The 21840-nt window shown below is 32.9% G+C and overlaps 3 protein-coding genes across 4 annotated transcripts in view; 1 reads left to right on the forward strand and 2 right to left on the reverse strand.

Annotated features, from left to right (window-relative positions):
* Positions 1–7435, forward strand: part of LOC137933251 (facilitated trehalose transporter Tret1-like) — a 30327-nt gene extending 22892 nt beyond the window's left edge. For both annotated transcript variants that reach the window (XM_068777122.1, XM_068777121.1), the window contains exons 4-7: positions 2622–2830; positions 3179–3445; positions 4811–5032; positions 6087–7435. In XM_068777122.1, the coding sequence (XP_068633223.1) occupies positions 2622–2830; positions 3179–3445; positions 4811–5032; positions 6087–6620 (1232 nt within the window). In that variant the 3' untranslated portion in view covers positions 6621–7435. The remainder of the gene's footprint in view (positions 1–2621; positions 2831–3178; positions 3446–4810; positions 5033–6086) is intronic.
* Positions 7436–8867: 1432 nt separating this feature from the next.
* Positions 8868–17116, reverse strand: Ssl1 (general transcription factor IIH subunit 2 Ssl1). The gene is made up of 8 exons (XM_068777033.1): positions 16929–17116; positions 16642–16843; positions 15993–16132; positions 14356–14518; positions 13802–14076; positions 12039–12170; positions 10101–10209; positions 8868–9060 (listed from the first exon to the last, which is right to left on the reverse strand). The coding sequence occupies exons 1-8, from the start codon at positions 16988–16990 to the stop codon at positions 8929–8931; spliced, it is 1215 nt and encodes a 404-aa protein (XP_068633134.1). The 5' UTR covers positions 16991–17116; the 3' UTR covers positions 8868–8928.
* Positions 17117–18171: 1055 nt separating this feature from the next.
* Positions 18172–20441, reverse strand: lwr (lesswright). The gene is made up of 5 exons (XM_068777086.1): positions 20374–20441; positions 20226–20294; positions 20070–20153; positions 19586–19848; positions 18172–19472 (listed from the first exon to the last, which is right to left on the reverse strand). Exons 2-5 carry the CDS (start codon positions 20289–20291, stop codon positions 19406–19408), a joined length of 480 nt encoding a protein of 159 aa, XP_068633187.1. The 5' UTR covers positions 20292–20294; positions 20374–20441; the 3' UTR covers positions 18172–19405.
* Between the last annotated feature and the right edge of the window lie 1399 nt (positions 20442–21840).

The following is a 21840-nucleotide window of genomic DNA, read 5'->3' on the forward strand; positions in this document are numbered from 1 at the left end:
AAGCGTCGGAATGTCGCCCTGAGAGCAATTGCTAGGAATCAGAAATGAGATTTGTAGAGATATCAAGTTCGCAGACGTAGCCCGAAGAATTACTGGTCAGAAGTCGCAATGGTTCGCCCTTTGCGCAAATCACTCATGCAACGAACGGCCATTGGGGTGATAAGGTTCTCGAGTAACAACCATGAGCCAGTGGGCGCGGCGTGGAGGCCTACTTTCTCTGAACACCGGCGACATAGTCGTTGAATATGGGCAGCGCAAGACGAGAGGCCTAAAACTTACATTTGGCATCTATCAGCTGAAATAGTGATGAAGATGAAGCATCCTTGAAATGTAATGAGTAGTTTTCGCCGAAAATTATATTCATGTCGGATAATTTCGATCGTTATAGACATATAAATTTCCCAATGCGATCAGTATTAATCCCACTGTTAAAAGATCATTATTTATTTTTACGCCTTGCCCGTAATAATGTTGTGCAACGTAAATAAAATCCTGCGCAACTATGTTTATGCAAACGATCGAGAAGCATAGACGATGCGGCTAAATAGCCTAGTAATTACTGTAACTACGTCGCCTTTCAAACTGCAAACCGTAATAGTATGCACTATATGCAAATGATACCTACCATAACAGAATAAACAAACAGTAGTAATTAACTCCACACCATATCGCTGACGAAAGTTCCATCAGTGGAAACAACCTGTGCTGTATAAAGGAACTTATTCTGAAGCTATTTAACTTCCAACTTATGAATGAAATCCGTTGAATCGTATAATCAATTAGTTCTAATTAGTAATGGTCTTGAGTAGCTAATGGCTATTAATAAAATCTGGTATTCAGATTTAATAAATTGACAACTCGGATGTAGGCGTTTTTTAAAGTAAATAAGATAAGCTTGAAGTTTTAATTATTTTTCAATGTAACTAAAACCGGTGTCTACGTGCCCATGATCTTTCGTTAAAAACCTTTCTTTATGTAATACTACGTAATAATTGTCGTGATTAAATTATTGGTATTAAAAAAGATCCTATACTATCCTAACTTAACCTAGATTTTGCATGGCTCCAGTCGAAAGAGGAATCTGCTACGTGGACGTAGTTCTCGGTTTTTTTCAAAACCACAGACAAAGCTAGGTTTGCTTTCGAAGACAACTGTTGCATAACAGAAAGTCCGACCAAAGAATAAGGCGATCATAGTTTCTCAACGCTTCTTTCTCTCTCAATTTTTGTATGGAAGTCTCATTATGGAAACCCACTGTAAAGGTTGTCTCCTGTTTCAGCATCCTAACAATGAATCCAAGTTTTGTTATTTGCGACATTGTATGCATACATTTCATTTTAATTTCACAGTTAATTTTTTTTTAAAAATCTGTGATTTTGGCTTATACTAATGCCTATGCTTACTTTAATTTGCTGGTAACCTCTTGTGACAGACGATCATGTGCTACACAACTTCGATTTTAGTTTCTGTAGTCGTCGTTAAATGATAAACTTCTTTAAGTCGTTGCAAAAGTTACGGCCACGATTAACTTTATTATACCAATTGTAAACAGTTGCATGAGATGGAGCTTTATCAGCAAAAGGTAACTTAAGTCTATCGAGGCTTTGTTGCTGTTAGACTGTATCGAAAATAGATACAATGAAAATTTTAAAGTGTTAAATCCATAATGATGCCGAAACAAAACTTCAAGTCGCCGCTAATTTGTAGAAATAAATGACATGATTTGATGTACGTGAAGAGTTTTATTTTGAAATTATAGATATAAGTTTTTAATATTATTTTTTGACTGGTCAGTTCTAAAAACGTATCACCAACGTATAGATCATATTTATTGTGTTTTGTTGGTACTTGTTTTTGCAAGTATATAAAAAATTACGTTCCACAAATATTATAATTTATTCGCAATAATTAAGTTTTTTTGTATTGGAATGCGACAGACTAACTTCTGGCAGTACAAAGTATGCAGCGACAGATAGTAAACAATAATTCATTTTAACATGTACGTACTTCTAGTATAATTCGAGTTACTAACCCTCACCCGATATAATAAAGAGCGATTGTATAAATGGAATATGAATAATGATCATAGGTAAGGGATTTAAACTCTAAAAAGCGTTACACAGAGTGAAAAAAATAATATTACCACTACCTGCAAAGTATGAAAATAGGTCTAAACTCACATACTAAATTCACTGAACTCGCGTTGGAAATTAAGACCTATAGATGGGTATGTTTGTATGACATAAAGAGGGGATAAGTAGAGAGGGTTTTCTCTAAGAGATTTGTATGTAAAAATAGTTATAAATTATTTTCGCAAAAATTATTGTCGTGTTGTAATTTTTTTCCAGTAATTATACTCTTGCTCAAAACGGACAAAAGAAGCAAACTATACATTCTAAAACCCGAGGTCAACTACTACCTACCAAACTTTACAATATGGTCGTCTAAAAGTTGCAATTAAAATTAATATTCAGAAACGATGGTTAATTCTTTATCAGTTGCATTAAGTCTTAATGCGGTCATTATAACCGCAAATTTATTTAATTAAAAAAAGCCTGTTCATACTTTTGTGACATATACTTCTATTTTGTTCTTAAATTGGGACGTTCATTTGTTTTCAGCCAGTATACACTCAGCTGCAACCCCACTGGGCTCCATGTTATCGGGCCCTATTATGGAGGCGATTGGGCGAAGACGGACCTTGCAAGTGTCCACGTTTCCGCTTGTAATCGGGTGGATATTAATAGGCACTGCAGTGCATCATGCATTATTGTTGTTAGGAAGAATCGTGTGCGGCTTCGCAGTCGGCATTATGGCAGCGCCGTCTCAGGTTTGTTAAACTATTTATTCTTAAATACATTGTAATTTAATAAATTTTATCACAAAGTATAAATTATTATCTCGTTTTAAAATGCAACACTTTGAATTTCTACTAGATAAAACATCTATAAATTTCTTACATTTACATGATTTGTACATTAAAAGTCCTAATTATTTTAAGAAATTATAATCTTATTTATGAGTAATTCGGATCAGTATGTTTAAAAAAATAATTAATTATAAAATTAAATTAACTTTAAATATCACGTAAACATATGGAAACAAATTTTATGCAGAATAATAAATTAAAGTGAAAATTGATAAGATAACTTTAGTATTAAATTAATTCTTTGTACAGGTTTATCTGGGAGAAATATCAGAACCTCGCCTTCGAGGTATCCTGATAGGCACGCCGTTCGTGGCATACTCTCTAGGAGTCTTATACGTGTACGCGCTGGGCGGCACATTGCCATGGAGATCAGTGTCCTTTCTCTGCATCGTTCTTCCAACTTTGGCGTTCATAGTTCTTTGCCTGTCTCCTGAGAGCCCGACTTGGTTAGCTCGAAGAGGCCGTTTCCATGAAGCTATGGCTGCTATGGCAAGACTTAGAGGAAATTCTGATATCGTAAGTATATTTATTTATTCAGGATCGATACGCTTATTAATATACAGGGTGATTGATTAAAAGTGTTTTAAAGGAATAAATGTATAGCTCATTTGCTGTTTATTGTTATATGGTAAACACTAGCCAAAAAATCAAAAATTTTAGAAGTAATGAACAACGTAATAAGTGAAAAACGTTTTAAATATCTTATTACTGCATATTATAATTAATTATCATTTACTGTCTGTCCTATCCCAATAGAAAAAATAAATTAATGTATCACATTTCAAAGAGACCAATTTATATAAGCTAATAGTAAATAAATGTACAAGTTTTAAACCATTGAGCTGCAATTGCTATACATTTACGCCTTGAAAGCATTTATATCTATGACCAATGGTCCTGTATGTAGCCATTTAATTTAAAAGCCTGTGTTGCCACGCATAACTTATATAATTTAATAGTTAGTACTGCTGCAATCCTACACTTATAAACAGAATTGTTTGGAGCCAACGATAAACATGATATCAGCATGCCTACCTTTTGTTTACTGAACCCGACCATTTGAATTGGTTTGCATTGACTCCGCCAATCTGCCTTAATGAGCTTAATAAACAGTCACTTGACGGTTGACGTGAAGATTCTCGAAACCACACGCTTCGTGTAATGATTACGCATTACGAACGGGAAACATTTTTTATTCTTGATTGTCTTGACACCATTATATTTGCCACGTCTTTTCTAATTTATTTTAAAAATATATATACACACAAACACAGAAATTGTAACGAACTGCCTTAAAATCTGTTGTTGGCCAGTATTATAATATGCCTAACATATAATACAATATAAAGGATGTGCCCTAAAAAGATCATTTTTATAAATTAAATTAACTTCTTGCAACCAAAGCTTCTAGAGCTCATTAAATACAACCCCATGACTTGATTCCACTAGCTTAAACTGGCAAGCGCGTTTTAAAAATCTTAAGTGTCGTTTGAAAGAATGTTCTAGAAAAACACCGTGACAACATCATTATGAAAAACTAAACTACATTCCCTCTTTTGTAAAATCTACTTTCACCCATTTAAAGCTTTTACACCTACGAATCATTTACATCTACCACCAACGCATATTACATATTTTTTAATTATTTTCAATATTGTACTTTATTATTGCCCTGTCTGTACCTATCTGTATAATAATGATACAACAGCAATATTGATTATTAATAATAAGAGGTGCCATTTTAGATTTATATTGATTGATTATGAGTTACACTAATCGGATCGGATGAATTTACTGAACATAGTGTACGAGATTGATGGGAGTTCCCAAATTACTTTTATAACAATTTTGTTTTGCTTATGAAGCTTATAAAATAAACAGGCGCAACGAGAACTTCACGAATTAATTTCCGCACGGGAGAAAGAGAAGGCTCGGGGTGAGGAAACGGTCCGGTTCTTCGCGACCGTGTCCCGCGCTCCTGTCCTCAAGCCCCTGCTGCTGATCAATGCCTTCAACATGCTGCAGATACTTTCCGGCAGCTACATCGTTATATTCTACGCAGTTGATATTGTTAAGGAAGCTGGTGGATCGCTCAGCCCTCACGTAAGTTAATTTTACAAATGTATTTATTACACGGGTGTTTTGACGTACGTTTACATTTTATTAAAAATTTGTAGCATAATTTTACCACGACTAAAATATCACACGTCCAAATTAACGGACACGCACATAATTTTTTTTATTAATTTCTATTTACGTTATTTTATTCATTTCTATTCACAAAACTGATGCCGTCATCGTTTTAGCTCATAAACGGCTACTGCAGAGCATAGGTCTCCCTTAAAGATATCTATATGGGGGTATGTCATATTCGCTACTAGGCAAATGGGTTGGCGATCGCGGTGTTGTATTATGATACGCAAAAGACGCTGCTGCCCATCCTCTAAAAACTTTTTTGTGAGTGATGACAATCCTATGTAATAAAGGCACGAAGTGTGAATTACATAAGATTGTATTCCGGGACTATTATATCAACACAATATGAAACACGCCGTAATGCTTAATTGCATTCCCCCAGAAAACACTGCGGCGATAAACTTTACAAGCAGAAGATTTTAAATTATAATTACATGATACATGTTGCAAGAATATTTTCTTTTTTAGTATATTTTGTATCATATATTTTTTGGATTCGTCCCCCTGATGTACCTTTATACTTAATTGTAAAAGATCACACATTGCATATTTTAAAGTTCAAAGTTTACATAAATTAAAAGTCAGAAATAAATCCGTTCAAAAATTATTTCATCCTAACCTGTAACTATTGTAATATACTAGTTCAGACAAAGGAAAATATAAAATACCCAATTATGAATCATAAATGAATAGTTATAGTTTTAAAATATGTATTTTAGTGAATGCTCCTTCTGGGTGAAATTTTTTATTTCAAGTAGAATCTTATAGTTGCAGAAATATCGTGATGGTACATAGATGGAAATCTTTACATACAGATTGATATGTACATAGATTTTATAGTATACCGTTTATATACGAAATAACTTTAAAGCGAAAACACATTTCATAAAGTAAAAGAAGACACCCAGACATTATATTATTTGTTATACTAACATTTTCACATGGTTTCTTATGTTTACAGCTAGTGGCGAACGCCAGCGCCTGTACGAGACTGGGAGTGACAGTGCTTGCATGCATACTTCTACTCAAAATCACGAGACGCTCTCTAGTAATGATGTCCGGAGTCGGCACCGCAGTGTGTACCCTCGCACTCGCATTCCTGCTATACCAAGACGCCGGCTCTGGCCTCATCACGCCGATTCTAATATTAGGATACGTGGCATTCAATACACTCGGCTTCTTTTTATTGCCGGGTTTAATGATCGGAGAACTTCTACCAACGAAAGTCCGAGGTCTTTGCGGCGGATACATATTCTGCGTATTCAACGCAGTACTGTTCGGCTTCACTAAGCTCTATCCAGTTATGAAAAACTCCATTGGTATGTCTGGAGTTTTCGCCTTATTCGGATCGTCCGCTTCCCTTGCCACTGTCGTATTGTTCCTTCTACTGCCCGAGACTAAAGGAAAATCTTTGCTGCAAATAGAACAGTATTATCAAAAACCCAATATACTGTGGGTTACACGCAAGAAAAGTTCCGACCCGCAACAGGTTTAAATAAGTATTAAATTATTAATGAACTATATTTAAATGTTAAGTTAATACCAGTTAAGGGTAACCTTGAGTATTCCTTTTAACTGCCCTAATGTATCCATGTATGAATAGTATAAAGATGTTTGTACAAAAGAACTAGTTCAAATTAGTGTAATGCTTACAAATGTCTTTCCTTATAGCCAATGAAAGTTTACAAAAATAAATATAAACAAGGCTTAAAAATATTTCATCAAAGTTTTTTAGGAAACTTATTGATATTTTGTAGATTACACTGGCAGTACAGAGAACTGTGATTTGTACTGGGAACCAGTTTATTTTTTAACAATTTTTAACATTTGATAAGAGATTGTATTTAAAAACTTTTGACATACTGCGTGAAAATTATTGAGTATTCCGGAACGTTTATTCTTAGAAAAATTTAAATGAATGTAATTTTTATTTTAGCTTAAGATTATTACCTAAATGCCAAATAAAAAAATCGCATCTTTTACTCATGGGTGTACAAATAGTGTTCATTTTCGAAAATTGTGTTTGTTCTGTACATTTCTTTCACCGCATTAATCACATTGGAACGAACTTTACGGACGTACTAATACAGCAGTGTGATATTGTTATTAATTACGATATAGAAAAATTATTGCACAGCTATAACTATATTTTTATATCATAATTAAATAATATGTCATATATTTATATATAATAACAAGATGATTGTTTACATAGTATACAATTTCAAGACCGGTTGCAAAACTTGCAATAAGAGATTTTTATCTGTGATTTTTACGATGACCATGTTGATGTTGATAATAATAATTCAATGTAGGTGCTTTTTTAAATATTTAAAAGCAAATATTTTTATAGCTATGCATTGATGTTACAAATTGTGATATAATTAAATAGATAAAATTACCGATTTTATTTCATTTATAACAATTACATTCTTTTAAGTATTTTTGGTTACGTACTCATAACATGCGTACCTTGACATATTTATTATGTTTAACTTTTACGCCACTTTCATTGGGACGGAAAAAGAATTGACGAACGATAAGTTTGTTAAACAAAAACTATTAAATATCACTTCTACAAGAGACCTAGTATGAGACTAATGGCTGCTGCGGGCTTAAAGTTCTGGAGTGGAGACAACAAACTGGCACGTTCACCAAAAAGTGGACAGAATACTAAGGACGCCGGAAAACATTGTTTGCAGGCCTCTCCCAACCTCTCCTAACACAATTTTTTGGGAGAGGTCTGTCTATGGCTGAAATATTAATGCGCTCATTTTAAGCGCTAAAGGCTTTTTTAAAATTTTTAGTCGAGAAAAAGATAAACTATGAATGCGATTTTTTTTATTATACGTACAATGGACGGTCAATGTACTAAGACTAAGCCCTCTAACTGAATTTACCGTGGTAAACCTTTTAGTAATCTGACATGGTATAAACGGTACACTTAACGGTAACGGTACACACGGTATAAACAGAAATGGAACAGCGAATAAATTTATAACTATTTGTATAAGTGGTTCACTTTCTGAACGGTGGTCGGGAAGCCGCGAAAACGATCACTTTAAACACACCAGAAACTGGTACTCAAAAAAGAACCTTGACACGTATAATCCAAACGTAAAATTTAATTACAATTTGCGGCGTTCGAAAGAAAGATATACGAAGTTTTTGTTACACCAAAACAATTTTATTATTATAAATCAATCTCTGGTTACTTGATGCCTAAAATGATTTCGATTACTAAAACGCCTATAAACAACTTCGATTTGATCACTAATCAAGTTACCAAGCTTGCCGAAATAAGTAAGAATTATTATATTATATTATAATTAAACTTATTTCCACTAATACGTCACAAATTATTTCATTGTTATTTAAATGAATAGAATTTAAATTTACATGAGAAATTGTAGTATTTTTTTCTGATTTTGACAACTTCTTTCATATGCACAGTTATATTTTTACGCCGAGCTTTTTCGCGATATTTCGTTTAAAATTTATTGGTAGTTATTGGCACAATATTTGATTCTCACATAGATTTTTTGAAACATTTGATATATCAAAACAGTGATTAAGTTAAATAACAAATTGCTTATATAAACTTCACACAAGTTAACAGGGATAATTCTGGTAAAAACTCGGCACTAAAATTGCATTAAATGTTAAAACAAGAGTTTCAGATGATGATTTTTAAGATAATGTTACGTGTTAACATAAATAAAAGGCATATCTTGTAGTTTTATTTTATTAAATCACATGATATCGTAGTTGAAGATTATCCGATGTGTCCAGTCCTTCCAGTCTCACCGCGCATCAGGCAGTCGCTGGTAGAGATGTGGTCGCGAGGCACAACCAGGACACACATGCAGCGTACACGACACCACGCCTTCGCATTCCCAGCAGTAGTACTCCCGGCATCGCGTGCATCGAAATATCTGACGACATTAGTTCAAATAACATTTTATTCGAGCCAAAAGTGAGATGGCATTGGGCAAGCTATATACAGCTCGCGAAATGGCCTCTGGGGCCTTGGCTGTCATCCCAAAAAAAGAGTGAGATATATATGTAGCCATGTAAACAGTTGGCAAATTGATATAGTATTGGGCAAGCCATACAACGCGCGAAAAATTGTAGACTGACTTGGAGCCTTAGTTATACTTATGTATTGAGGCCACCGCAATTGCGTTAACTGTGGAAATTGACGAAAGTTTGTTTACTAAACGCAAAAATAAATATGGTCAAGCATTACCGGGCAGGGAGTGTTTGATATCTGTAGAGTGACAAATTAGTTTGTTGTCACATACATTTAAGAAGTGTCAAATTTAAAATGGCGTTAATACGTAAGCACCCCTTGAAGTTCTGTAGTAGAGATCACGGAACGGCAAGCGCAGGACGTCGGATACAGGCCGATTCTCACCGGACCAATCTTTAATCTATTGTATCCGCTTATGTCCAACTGTGGACGTTCTACTGTTGAAGTTATTATGATGAATGTACACTAAGATATTTCATTCACACTTTCAAATAGCCGAAAACTTCATTCCTAATAGTTGGCTTGATTATGCTAATAAAACATCTCCACGCACATTCAGCTTTTAAAACTTATTCGAATTCAAATCGTGGTGATTTCGTTTCACTCTATCAAATAAAATTACTTACATGATTAGGAGCACGGTATGTTACATTTTTATTTGGTTTATAACTTAGTATATATGCCTAGCTAATTCCTTACTTTAGGTACACTAGTAATAGACATAAGTTAAAAATTCATTGAAAGTTGCCGTTCCTTTGCAAGCGACATAACATTTAAAAGTTCGCATTTACATTATAACAATTTTTTTGTCTTTTTTCAATTTGTATTTTAAAATTAACTAATAAAATGGTTTGCAGTCAATGTTATTTCCTAGCTGTTACTTTAAAAATAAATAAATCAAGGCTAGCTATATGAAAACCGAATTGCACATTAATTACCAACCTGTTTATCGAGCTCTGTGAAACTTCTGATACAACCGAAACAAGATTGTGCCTGACCTTCGTTATTTAATTCTTCATACGGATCCACTGGAAACAAGTGATGATACGACCTGTTGGGAATATAATACTTTAACTCATTATTTTATACCATTAAAATAAAATAAAAATTTGCGTTTCATATTTATTTCACGATATTAATGTCCCTAATAAACCTGCTATGTTGACTGGTAAGTTGATAAAAACAGCCAGTATTTTTCCGTTGGCCGGGCACAAAGAAAATCCGCTAAATAATATGTAATACAACGAAATTTCTTACAATCATAAAGGGAATGTTTGTTCGAGGGCATGTGTTTTATTTCCTGAATTAAAAATTAAATTCGTTTCCTTTTTCTTGATTAGTTAATTTGTGAAAAAAAAATCTTGTAATTTAAGCATAACTCAATAAGATGCAGTCTCTTTTTCAAAAGAGAAAAGTATGTTGACAAATTGCAACGATTGACAACATGCAATCGAAATCATTAGGTTAGGTTGAAAAAAAATTATGTGATGGGCCATGAATACAGGGGTAACGTGGATAACGCGTACTTTGCGACCCACATTAGCGCAACGCGCGGAATTGCAGTAAAAAAGTTCCTAACGGAGTGAAGAGGGTCTTTACATCTCGCAGAGGGCAACCATCGAAAGGATTTTTGATGGCGAAGCGGGATATCATGATCATCCAAAAATTTGCCCCTCGAAACACTAAAAAAAGTGTTTTAAACAAATTCAATGAATTCTTAACAAAACATTTTAGCCAACAATAATGCTTCTTATATAGTTGTTATATTACGGTTCACATCCAGGGACATTTGTGCAGAGTCTATTTTTACGTTTCCGTTTATTTAAACAAAAGCTTTAAGTATTATATAATAGACTATGATAAATAGTTTAAATGTTCAACCAAAACTTTATGGCTCCAAAGATATTACATTTAAACAAAAAATATATATTATACTACATTAATACTAACCAATTTATACTACATTACATTACATTTTAGGGTACCCTGAGTAAGAACCTAGTCATTTAATTATATTTGGAGGTTTTCGACATTAACATAACTTTATAGATTTTATAATTTCGTCAAATTTCAGGCTCACAGATACAGAATCCCCTCCAAGTTCCCAATCCTGCTCACAGACAACAATACCAATTCGCGTTGCCCCAGGTACACTAAAATACATCAAATCTGAAAAAGACCTATTTATATGGCGATGTAAATTCCATGGGTTTAAGGTGGCAGGGCGCAGAGGGCGCCAAGCCCTCATTTAGAAATTAGAAATTGTTTGAAATTTGAAACTAGAGGGCTCCCGGGGGAACCTCAGCTCGGGCTGCTTCATACTACTACTTGACCGGATTTTTCTCTTAGGTAACTTCCGTAGACGCCCTAAGGAATGAACATGCTCAAGAATCATCACCTCGGCTTGGGTAATCACTCGTCGATAATACCCACATAGCATTCCGGCACCCCGGCCAAACCTTCACTTGGTCGGTTGCTATTACCTGATAAAAAAATAATTCCTATTTCTCTTATACATATTTATATAATATTATACATAATATTTTTTCCACATAAAGATAATAAAACTTTCTTTGAACATTTTAAAATGGTCATTTCAATCTGACTTTGTTTAATTTATGTACCTTTTGGGCGAAGAACATCACCCGTGCAACTGACGCCTGTTGAGCCCGAAAGGTTCTCGAGTGGCGACCATAAGCCTCTCTCTCGCAGCGCAAGATAGGTCATCGTGACGATCTTTGAGGAGGCCCATACCTTGCAGTGGCCGTCTATCTTTATTATGATATTGTTGATCATGATGATAATGAACAATTTTCTATCAACGTTCAATGCAATAAACATCCAGACGTAAAATAAAAAAGATATATATTAGCACGTTACCTCGCCAAATGCGGTGCAGACGCCAACGTGAGGCCACACGTGCGGCACTGCGCGGGCAGCGAGCAGTATTTGCTCCGGCACTGCGGGCACAGGTGACCCTCGCCGCCCACACCCTCGCCCTCCTCTAAATGACTGGAAAAAAAACTTTTTATACTCTACTCGATCATTTACAAGTAAAGTGGCTCAACTCAGAGGATGGCATAAAGGAACATGCAATCGATAGTATTAACTTCATATTTTTGTCTCTGCTGACGGCTAATGCTTGGCACAGCGTCCTAGCACGGACTGAGAAGAATGCGAGGAATTTTGACGAAGAAATCTATCGGCGGGAAGCCCAGCACGCGGCACGGCTGGCTGAGATTACAAGGAGGGTGAGTGACGCCAACTGAGGAGGAAAATTATCTAAAATATGCTAGAAATCATCCAGAAAATAAATAGAGATGGATGTGATCAAGCCGACGGAGGACCTGATTCACGACACTACCGCCCCCGTGCGACTCGACTCGCTTGTAGCGGACTTAAACGCTTTACTGCAAGTGCGACCAAGCTCAAGTCTGAGGCGCTCGTTGGGCCGCTCGCGTACGCTGTGCCCCTACTGCAGCGATTAGCCACTCGATGATTGTATCAAGAGTAAACAAAAGTGAATGTTTCCTCAACAAGATTTGTTGTGGCGGTTGGCCTTTTTTTTTGCAAGACAAAGAAGAATTCTAAGACGGAGGCCCGCGTCACTTGCTCAAGTAGAGGACAGTTTGAATAACTGGCAAAAGGCTTAAAGCGGAACGGAGTTTCAGTATTCAGGAGGCTAGATCAAGGCACCCAATGTTGATTATCACGACGTTTTGACTGTAGAAACCTTTTCCATTTGGTCATGGCTTCGGTGGACGCGAAGTGGAAGTGACGTTTGCTGGAACTCACTACATTAAGCCCACTTCCAAAGGATGCGTCCAGAGATTAATAGCAAGGAGTGGTAGCACTAAGTTTCCTGACGAAACTATGGCGCCTGCCGCAGCCGGATCATCAGGCGCCGCTAGTCAAGTTTATGTAATATGAATAGGAAAAAAAGAAATATTAACATAAATAGATAAGAAATTAGTATATAAGATATGTAGCTAATATTAATAAGATAATTGAAAGAAATTTGATATAATAAGTAGGAAATTAAAAAAGAAACTGTAAATGAGTAGAATAAGAGTACAAGGTTTATGGCGACTATAAATAATAAAAAAGGAGAGCTTTACTTTGAGAACATACACTATATAATTGATAAAAATATTTTACCTCATTATCACAGTTATCTTACCCTTAGCTTAACTCCTAGGACCCTCTCCGAAAAAAACTAGTGTAGCGTTAACAGAAAATTATCTCTTCTTGCCTTAACATTATGAGTATCTTCTCCTTACTCAGGAGGCATTGCCTCTTAATTATTGTCCGATATTTAAAAACAAGTTTTACAAACCAATATTACTAAAAAAAACCCTACTACAATAGCATACAGTCTTTTTTAGTGATTACACGGCTCAGAAATAAAATTATTTTGTGTTAAAAATACTTGTGAAAACTATCACAAAAACTGAATTTGTTGTAGAACTCTTCACAAACCAGACTTGAAAGCCTCGTTGCCATGTCTTTTGACTTAAAAGGCACTATTATTGTGGAGTTTTATTTCTACCGAATTAAGCTCTTCTGGCATTCTTCTGAGTTATACAAGTGATGAGTATAAATGGTCAGACCATAAGGGGCAATAATGTAAATAATAAACGTACCACATGCACACTGTTATTGGTGGATCAGCATTGCCACTGGGATCAGGCTGGGTGCTAGGGGGTGCCGTATGGGGAAATCCCATTTTAACGAGTCCTGCGTCTAAGGCGCGCGCTCTTGGCGGCGGCGATGTGTGTTCTAAAAGTAAAGAACGGTAATGTACGTCATCTAGTACTACACCATACTCCCCACCCGTGTCTTGACATAGCTTCTTACAAATTCTTACTTCTGCTGCCAAACCTATCACTGAGCATCTTATCCCATCTGTTTTTAGTGCCTGCAAAAATATGTTTGTTATTAATCCTTAGGTATGATTATCGTCTCGTAGTATTCAAAACATTCACCAAACACCAATACATTGAATTAATTTCAAATTATCACTTAAATAAATAAGATTTTTTATCAGATTTTAGCTCCATTTATTTCGTAATTTATATTAGATTACTGGAGTATCATCATCAAAATAATATAATCCCAGAAAGTTATTTTGCTTTGAAGTCTAGTATTTATAAAGCGCTTTTTAATACATAAAAATACAAGTTCTCATTATAACCACCTGGATAGTTGGAATGATGTCCCCGGGATCACAAGTAGTAAGAGATGCAAACAATACAAGTAGCTCACGAGATGCATGTCCTGGAAGTGGGCGGAGTATTCTTCCAGCCAGTTCAAGTGTATTTTGTAGTGATGGTTCACCCACAAGTGCCAAATTGGCCAAACTAAAAAGCCATTTTCAAACAAATACTCAACAGATTTCATGAATATTCATATGATCAATAATAATACAGTATAATGTACTTTTGATTAATTCAAAACTTAGAACAGATTGTACGATAAATCAATTCAAAACTTAAGGCAGTACAGCAGACAGCATTCTTCAAGTTGCTTGCTTATATATTTATATAGTATTAATTTTAAGTACGTAGTCTGAGCAAAAGTGCTACTTTCTTTAACGTGATAAGAAAAACAAAGAAAACTAAAGATTAAATTGTACGTATAGTACTTGAAAAACCATCGCTGCATGTATAAAATTCATACACTTTTTTGAATGGCAATAATTTAGAAATATGTGATGTACACTTTTTTAACCAGAGATGGAATAATTGAAAGTTTTTTTGAGTTGAATTACAGGTTTATCATGGAAACCACTTAAATTAATAAAATTATGAGATATGAATACTCATTTGAGACAGTTACTGTATCTGCCTTTGCACAAGAATACTTGGAAGAGTTTCTTTTGTTGATTTATCTATTAATAATATATTTAACATGCTTCTGCTAATTGTAAGAAAAAAAGTCAATTAGGCATGATTATTCCATAAATGATTGTACAATGTAATAGCTGTAATCCATAAATGATAAATCCATAATGTACAAGCCTCTATTCAAATTATCCTTGATGAAGATTGTAATCAGTGTAATCAAATTACCTAATCTTTACAATGTATCTATTACAATACATATATTTATTCTAAAAGTTTGGTGCAATATACTTTAATAATAAAATTGGTACAATGAAATATATATTAATTATAACAAAATTCAACAACCACAGAAAATTACAGTTGAACTAAAGAATAAAAATCATTTAATTCTTAAAGTTCATTTTTGTCATAGCCAAGACAGGCTACATTGATTGGCCACCACAAGGTCCAAATTTATCACCTCATGATTTTTTTATATAGCCACCTCAAAAACAGTCTCCTGTAACACTCTAACAACACTTACTGAATTAAAACAATAGGATTGAAAATAAATAGTAGTGGTTATAAAAGTAACTTGCAATTGTTTTTGAAAATCTTCAGTGTTGTTTGTAAGAATGTTTCCAAACCTCTTTAGGACACCTCAACAGTATTAGTTAAAAAAAAGAAATTCCTTGCATGGTTGAATAACAAACATAATAGTCAACATGGAACATATTTTTCTTTACATTATTTTCAATGTTTAACTTTATTATGCCACATATACTATATAAAGTTTACAATAAAGCATGGAGTATTTTTATTACTTAGGACAATTTCAAACCAATTTCCATGAAAAATTGTTTGTTTTAAAAATAAAATAATTTTCAGAAATACTAAAACTTAAATCTTATGATGCTCACTAATTCATTCATTGTGTGAACAGAAACCAATCAGGGTTTACAACAAAGTTTTACAAAATTATGTGTGTCAAAATACAGGCATGTAATACCTTTGCACAGCCTTTATATGTTTCCTTACATTTCCAGAAAGTTCTGTTAGTCTCTCAGCTCTCTTATTTTTCATTGCTATTATACCAAGCTGACTTAAAGGATTTTGGTCAAAAAACTCTTCAACAAACTTTTCCAAAAGCTGAAACATTAGAGAATGTTCATGTAACTAAATTCCACAATTATAAAATATCTATGCCATTTAACAAAGAAACTATAATTCTATATAAAATACATCATTTATGGAATTGTAAATAATTCAAAACAAATATCTTGTTCATACAAAGTTTATCTTATATATATATGAACAACAATAACTGTTTAGATTTATTTGATTCAACTATTAAAAGTAAATTGATGATTGCCAATAAAACTTAAGAAAATGACCATAAGTGTGTATTAAATGTACATAACATGTATATAATAGTTACCAGTTCTATAAAACCATATTTCAAAGACGACATTATTGAGCAAACAAATATTGATCAAATGAGGTTAGGTAGTATTAATAAAATTTACATGTTTTTATGCACAGATTCTTCATGTGTATTATGTACAGAAGTTTATGTATGAGAATTCAGTTTCAGTTATAGAAATTTCAAAACAAAGGTGGGAAATTATCATAAATTAATATATTGAGAAAGCCTATACCTTTAATGTGCATAGAAAACGAATAGGTTTGAGATCTGGACAATTCATGGCCTCTGAGCAATCGATGGCCACAAGCAAATGCCTCATCATGCCCAAGCGTACTGGACCTTTACGTGGCGCGGCAATTTTACGGGCAGCCTTCTGCGCAAATTCGGCCACGAGACCCTCCACCAGTCCATCTTCATCTTCCTTAATAGCCTCCCTTCGTAAAAATTTTCAATAACCTTTTTATTTCATTCTTCATAAATAACTATATAAGGTATTTATCTACAAAACCCTTTACATACCAAGTTTTCTCATAACCTGTCTCCCATCTATATTCTTTCGGATCCTGTTCATCATCTGCCATTTTAGTGTATAGTGTTACTACAACTATCAGACTATATATATATCAAATTTTAGAGTTAATTTAAATTTTATTTTGCAGATGTGTATTGTTTATAAATATCGTTTCCTAAGTCAAGCCACCGAATGTTTATTTCTGCCGATATGTCAAACTTATGTTTTCAACATCTCACATGAACAGATTAAAAACTTAATACATTACTGTACAAAACTTTATTCAGTTGTTAAATTTTTCAATAGAAATTTGTTTTTATTATCTTACTGGGCTAATAATTTAATACTAAAAACCAAAAAAAAAATTAAAGCTTACCCAGAAAGAAATTAAGAAAAGAACTTTTCATATTAAAAAGAAACCCATCAATAACATTAGTCCAGTATTTATAATACGATAAATAAAAGCTTAAATGTATGTATGTATATTTACGAACTAATATCCAAAAAAGTGTAATGCCATTACTTAGTTTTGTTTTGTCAACTTTAGTTTGCTATTGCACTTGTTAGAAATTTCTCTTTTATTATTAATTGGACAAATAATCTTTTCGTAAGAAAAACTTACCTTTTATTTTAATCAATCCGTCACACTTTATTTATAACGATTTATACAGTTGTATGAAATTACAATTTAAAACTATGTAATATAGAAAGATATCAAATTGTATTAAGGTGAAAGAATATTCTGTTCAGTGATTAATATAACACTAGTATGATAATAATAATATTAATATAACAGTATTGCTGTAGTGGTCGCGGAAACGCTCTTAAGATGCTATCAGCGGCAGGACGGAGGTAGACAAATGTCATTCCAACTTTGTCTGTAGTGGACTATTATATGCGTATCTTTTAAATAACCACCATTTTCGTCTCACTGTTCCTACCTGGGTGTCTAGCCCATGTGCAATGACATTATTGCAGGCGTCTTTTCTATGAATACGAAAAATAGACACTACAAATTGTCTTATAAATTACGTGTAGCACAAAAAAGTAACAATATAGAAACTACTCAACCATCAGTCATGCAGGAAAGTTGAAACAAAGAATTATGGAATAAAAATAAAACAAATGTCCAATCAATAAGAATTATATATATAGACTAATAAATAATTGTCCTTTATTTAACTAAAATTTCGGAAATGCAATTTAAGTTTTTAAGCTATTAATAATACATAGAACGTAATAAAACAAGGGTGAACATTGATGTTTATATTTACCACAAAACCAGTTTAATCCACGAAAAAGTAAGAAATTTAATATTATTAATATGCATACATAATACTCACGAAATGTGCAAAGTTCAACTTGCACAGATCTCAAATAGTGTGGTTGTAGAAAATAATTATTGTAAATGGGAATGTCTTTCTTATGTATTCTTCCAAAACTACATATTGCCTTCGGTTTAAAGTAAATTTCATTTAATTTTTATAGAAACATTTTTTTTGCTATATCAAATGAAGTGCCATGCATATTTCTTCCATATTTATAAAAACAAAAATAACAACCAATATAAGTAATTTTCAATAATATCTTCAATGGTGCTGATATATTTTTAACTTTATAGTGCATTTTAAAATGCCATTTAAAATTTTTTTTAACTTCAGGGATAGGGTACTTGCTGATGATACAAAGAAATAGTTTAATGATTTTTCCTTACTGAATATTTAGGAGTTCTGTAAATATGATCATTTACAGTTTTTGTTGTATATGTACATTGGACTTATGAAACTTGCAACCATATTTATGTGGCCATATATTATTAAAGGTATTTTTATTATTTTCAAGCAAACCATTTTATTTTTCAAAATTTATTATTACATGAAACTAACATAATGATACAAAAATAATGTAAAATGATAATGGATATTTTGATACGGTTTAAGAATAAATATTACAAATCCAATTTCTTTAGAAAACTGCTCCAATAACAATTGTTAATATGAAGTTGACAGATCAAATTACATCAAAATTCTTCTATATTTAGCAGCTGCATGATTGGAAATGTACACAAATAAATAGAATATTTTTACTGATCATAAATGTGGATGAAATGTGGCCAGTGGGTTATACTTACAAATGATACAAGATCCTTAATAATGGAGATTTATATTTTAAGGACATATCCACCATGGTGAAACACTTACTGATGTTTTATAACTTAGATGAACAACAGTCAGTATTTCCAGAATTCAACCCAAAAATTTACCCACAAATCATTGACCTAGGGATTGAGAAAGCTATACTATATTCTAAACAAAAATGCAATCACAAACCCATGACATAATTTTAGCTTCATACTGATATTGTTAATGTCAACAGTATTAATCTTATCCTAACCATATTAAAATAATAGTATAAGAGCTTTCTCAATAACCTATTTTAAGTCTTTTAAGATCTATGGTGACTTAATTTCCAGATATTGTGTTTATTATTCAGTGGCAGCCATAGCACGTGCCTGTGCTCTTACACGTTTATCATATTCTAGTCGGTTTTGACTGCAAAAAAAGATAGATATCAGAATTATTAAAACATGTAAGAAATCAAGAAAAAACAACAGAAATTATTAGCCTGTTAAAGTTGATAATATATCAAATAACATCAATCTCACCAGTAAATTGTATAAGCTTCAGCTTGTGCAGGATCCTTAACATTTGGTTCATTCAACAAATCTTGAATTCCAAGCAGTATTTGTTTTATTGTGATTGCTGGACGCCAATCTTTTTCTTCATCTAGCAGTGACAGGCAAACTGTACCAGAGGGGTATACATTTGGATGAAATAGAGGTGGTTCAAACTTGCATTTTGGAGGACTGGATGGATAATCATCTTTGAAAATCATTCGTAATTTATATAGACCTCCTTCCCATGCAGTCTGAAAATGTAATACTATATGTAATAATATAACTTAAACAAAAAAACTCCAAAAAATGTATTAATTGTATATAAACATATTGATTGTTATCAAATTCTGTGTAAAAATAACTAAAAAACGAAAAATAATTTAGTCATATGTGTTATTAGTTTTTAATATTAGGCCATTTTAATAAAATTTTTGATTATTCTTAAAAAGTTAGAGAAAAACAAGATACCGACCCCTTTTTTTCCGGGAATCGCACACTCCCAAGTCATGAGATTTAAAGATCCATCAGGATTTTTCATCGGTCTCGCTACAAATCCCTGAAAAATATTAAATTAAATACAAACAAAGAATTATTAAAGTGTACCCATTCCACACAATACCAAACTTACAAAGGGATGGTCTTTGCGCCAAGCTTTTCTTTCTTCTGCTAAACGCGCACTGGCTATGCCTGACATTGTCTAGAACAGGGATGAATTAGTAAGTTAAAAATCTAAAAGAAATATTCTCTGTAACAGCGAAAGACGAAAAGACTCTCACGATCTTTTAAGTATGAAAAATAATTTTCAGAACACGGATGAGCGTCCCACGATGCGTCAAAGTCACACAGATTAAAAAACTGATGCTTTTAAGTTTTCGTTACCACAGTAAAAATTTAATTAACCAATAATATAAAGACTTATTTCTTATATTTCTTATTTTATCAGAAAATATAATAATAAATAACTTTCTTTTTTTACTAAACCAAAATACTCGCTATCATAACATAGATTAATGTTTAGATATTTGCGGATGAAAATATAATTTCTCAACCATCTGTAGTAAAGTACGTTTTTAAGACGTTTTGGAAAACCTCATAAGTTTTCAAAATTTTTAATAGTTAATAAAAACTGGTCTACATTAAATAAATTTATTTGTGTGTTAAAAAATAATATTGATGGTTTAAGTAAAAAAAACCCCGCTTGACAAAAAAAGGAATGCGCCCTGCCAGTTACAACTAACATATTAAATTATTTATGTATTTAAAAACATAAAGAGTTCCAGATAATTATCTTTCGTTGTGTTTTTCTTTTGTAGGAATAATTTTAAGCACAGAAAAATAGCAAATAGAGACAGTTTTCTGAAATTTTATACGGTTTTTATGTGCCAAAATATATATATTTAACGAAAGAATCAATATATTTTAAGGTTTTATTACAAGTTTGTTTAAACAAAAAACGACATGAATCATCAACAAACTATAACAATTTTTGTAACATCGGCCCATTAGTAGCTTAAACATGGTGAAGTTAAGCACAGAGTTTTAAACTTTTGAAAATGTTTGGAAAGATATACTGGGTTCTACACGAGCTCACAGGCAAAATATTAATGAGTACTTATTTGTATTTCTCTGTTCCAAAATAATGAAATCGATTTGTTTTTGAAATCGTTGAACACTTACTTTAAAAAATTGTGAAAAGGAAATTTTGACTAATGTCATAGTCAAAGGGCAACCAACCTATACTAAATGTAGCGAAACCTAGATATAAAGCGATTAAAAGGTCTACTTCCAACAGTTAATAACACAAAAAGAATCAAATGATGAAGAAACTGCCTCTGAACAGAAACTAAATAAACTAAATGAACTAAAACTTTGATCAACTATAGGGGAGCTAATTTATAGTCATGATAGTGCCAGTTCGCAAAAACTTAGCAAATATTGGGGCAGTTTTGTTGGAAGTGTTGGTACAGATCCGCAGTACCGGTTCTAAAATTATGAACACCCTGAGGAAACAATATTTAGCGCCTATTTATTTAACATTAACTTTTATTTAATATTTACCAAATTAACTGCGATTTAAAAAAAATAGTGAAAAATAATTTAAGGAGCTGTTCAATAAATTATTTCATTAAATAGTAATCAATAGTTATTTATTTACAAGCGATGCAATGTACGCAATAGCACAACGCATGCGTTTGAAGTGCGAGCAATGATAGAACAAGAATTTTGAAACGCAAGTTATGCTA

This window comes from Battus philenor, unplaced genomic scaffold (assembly GCF_028537555.1).
Source record: "Battus philenor isolate CCGP_79_NKW_IND1 unplaced genomic scaffold, ilBatPhil1.0.hap1 SCAF_13, whole genome shotgun sequence".
NCBI classification, from domain to species: Eukaryota; Metazoa; Arthropoda; class Insecta; order Lepidoptera; family Papilionidae; genus Battus; species Battus philenor.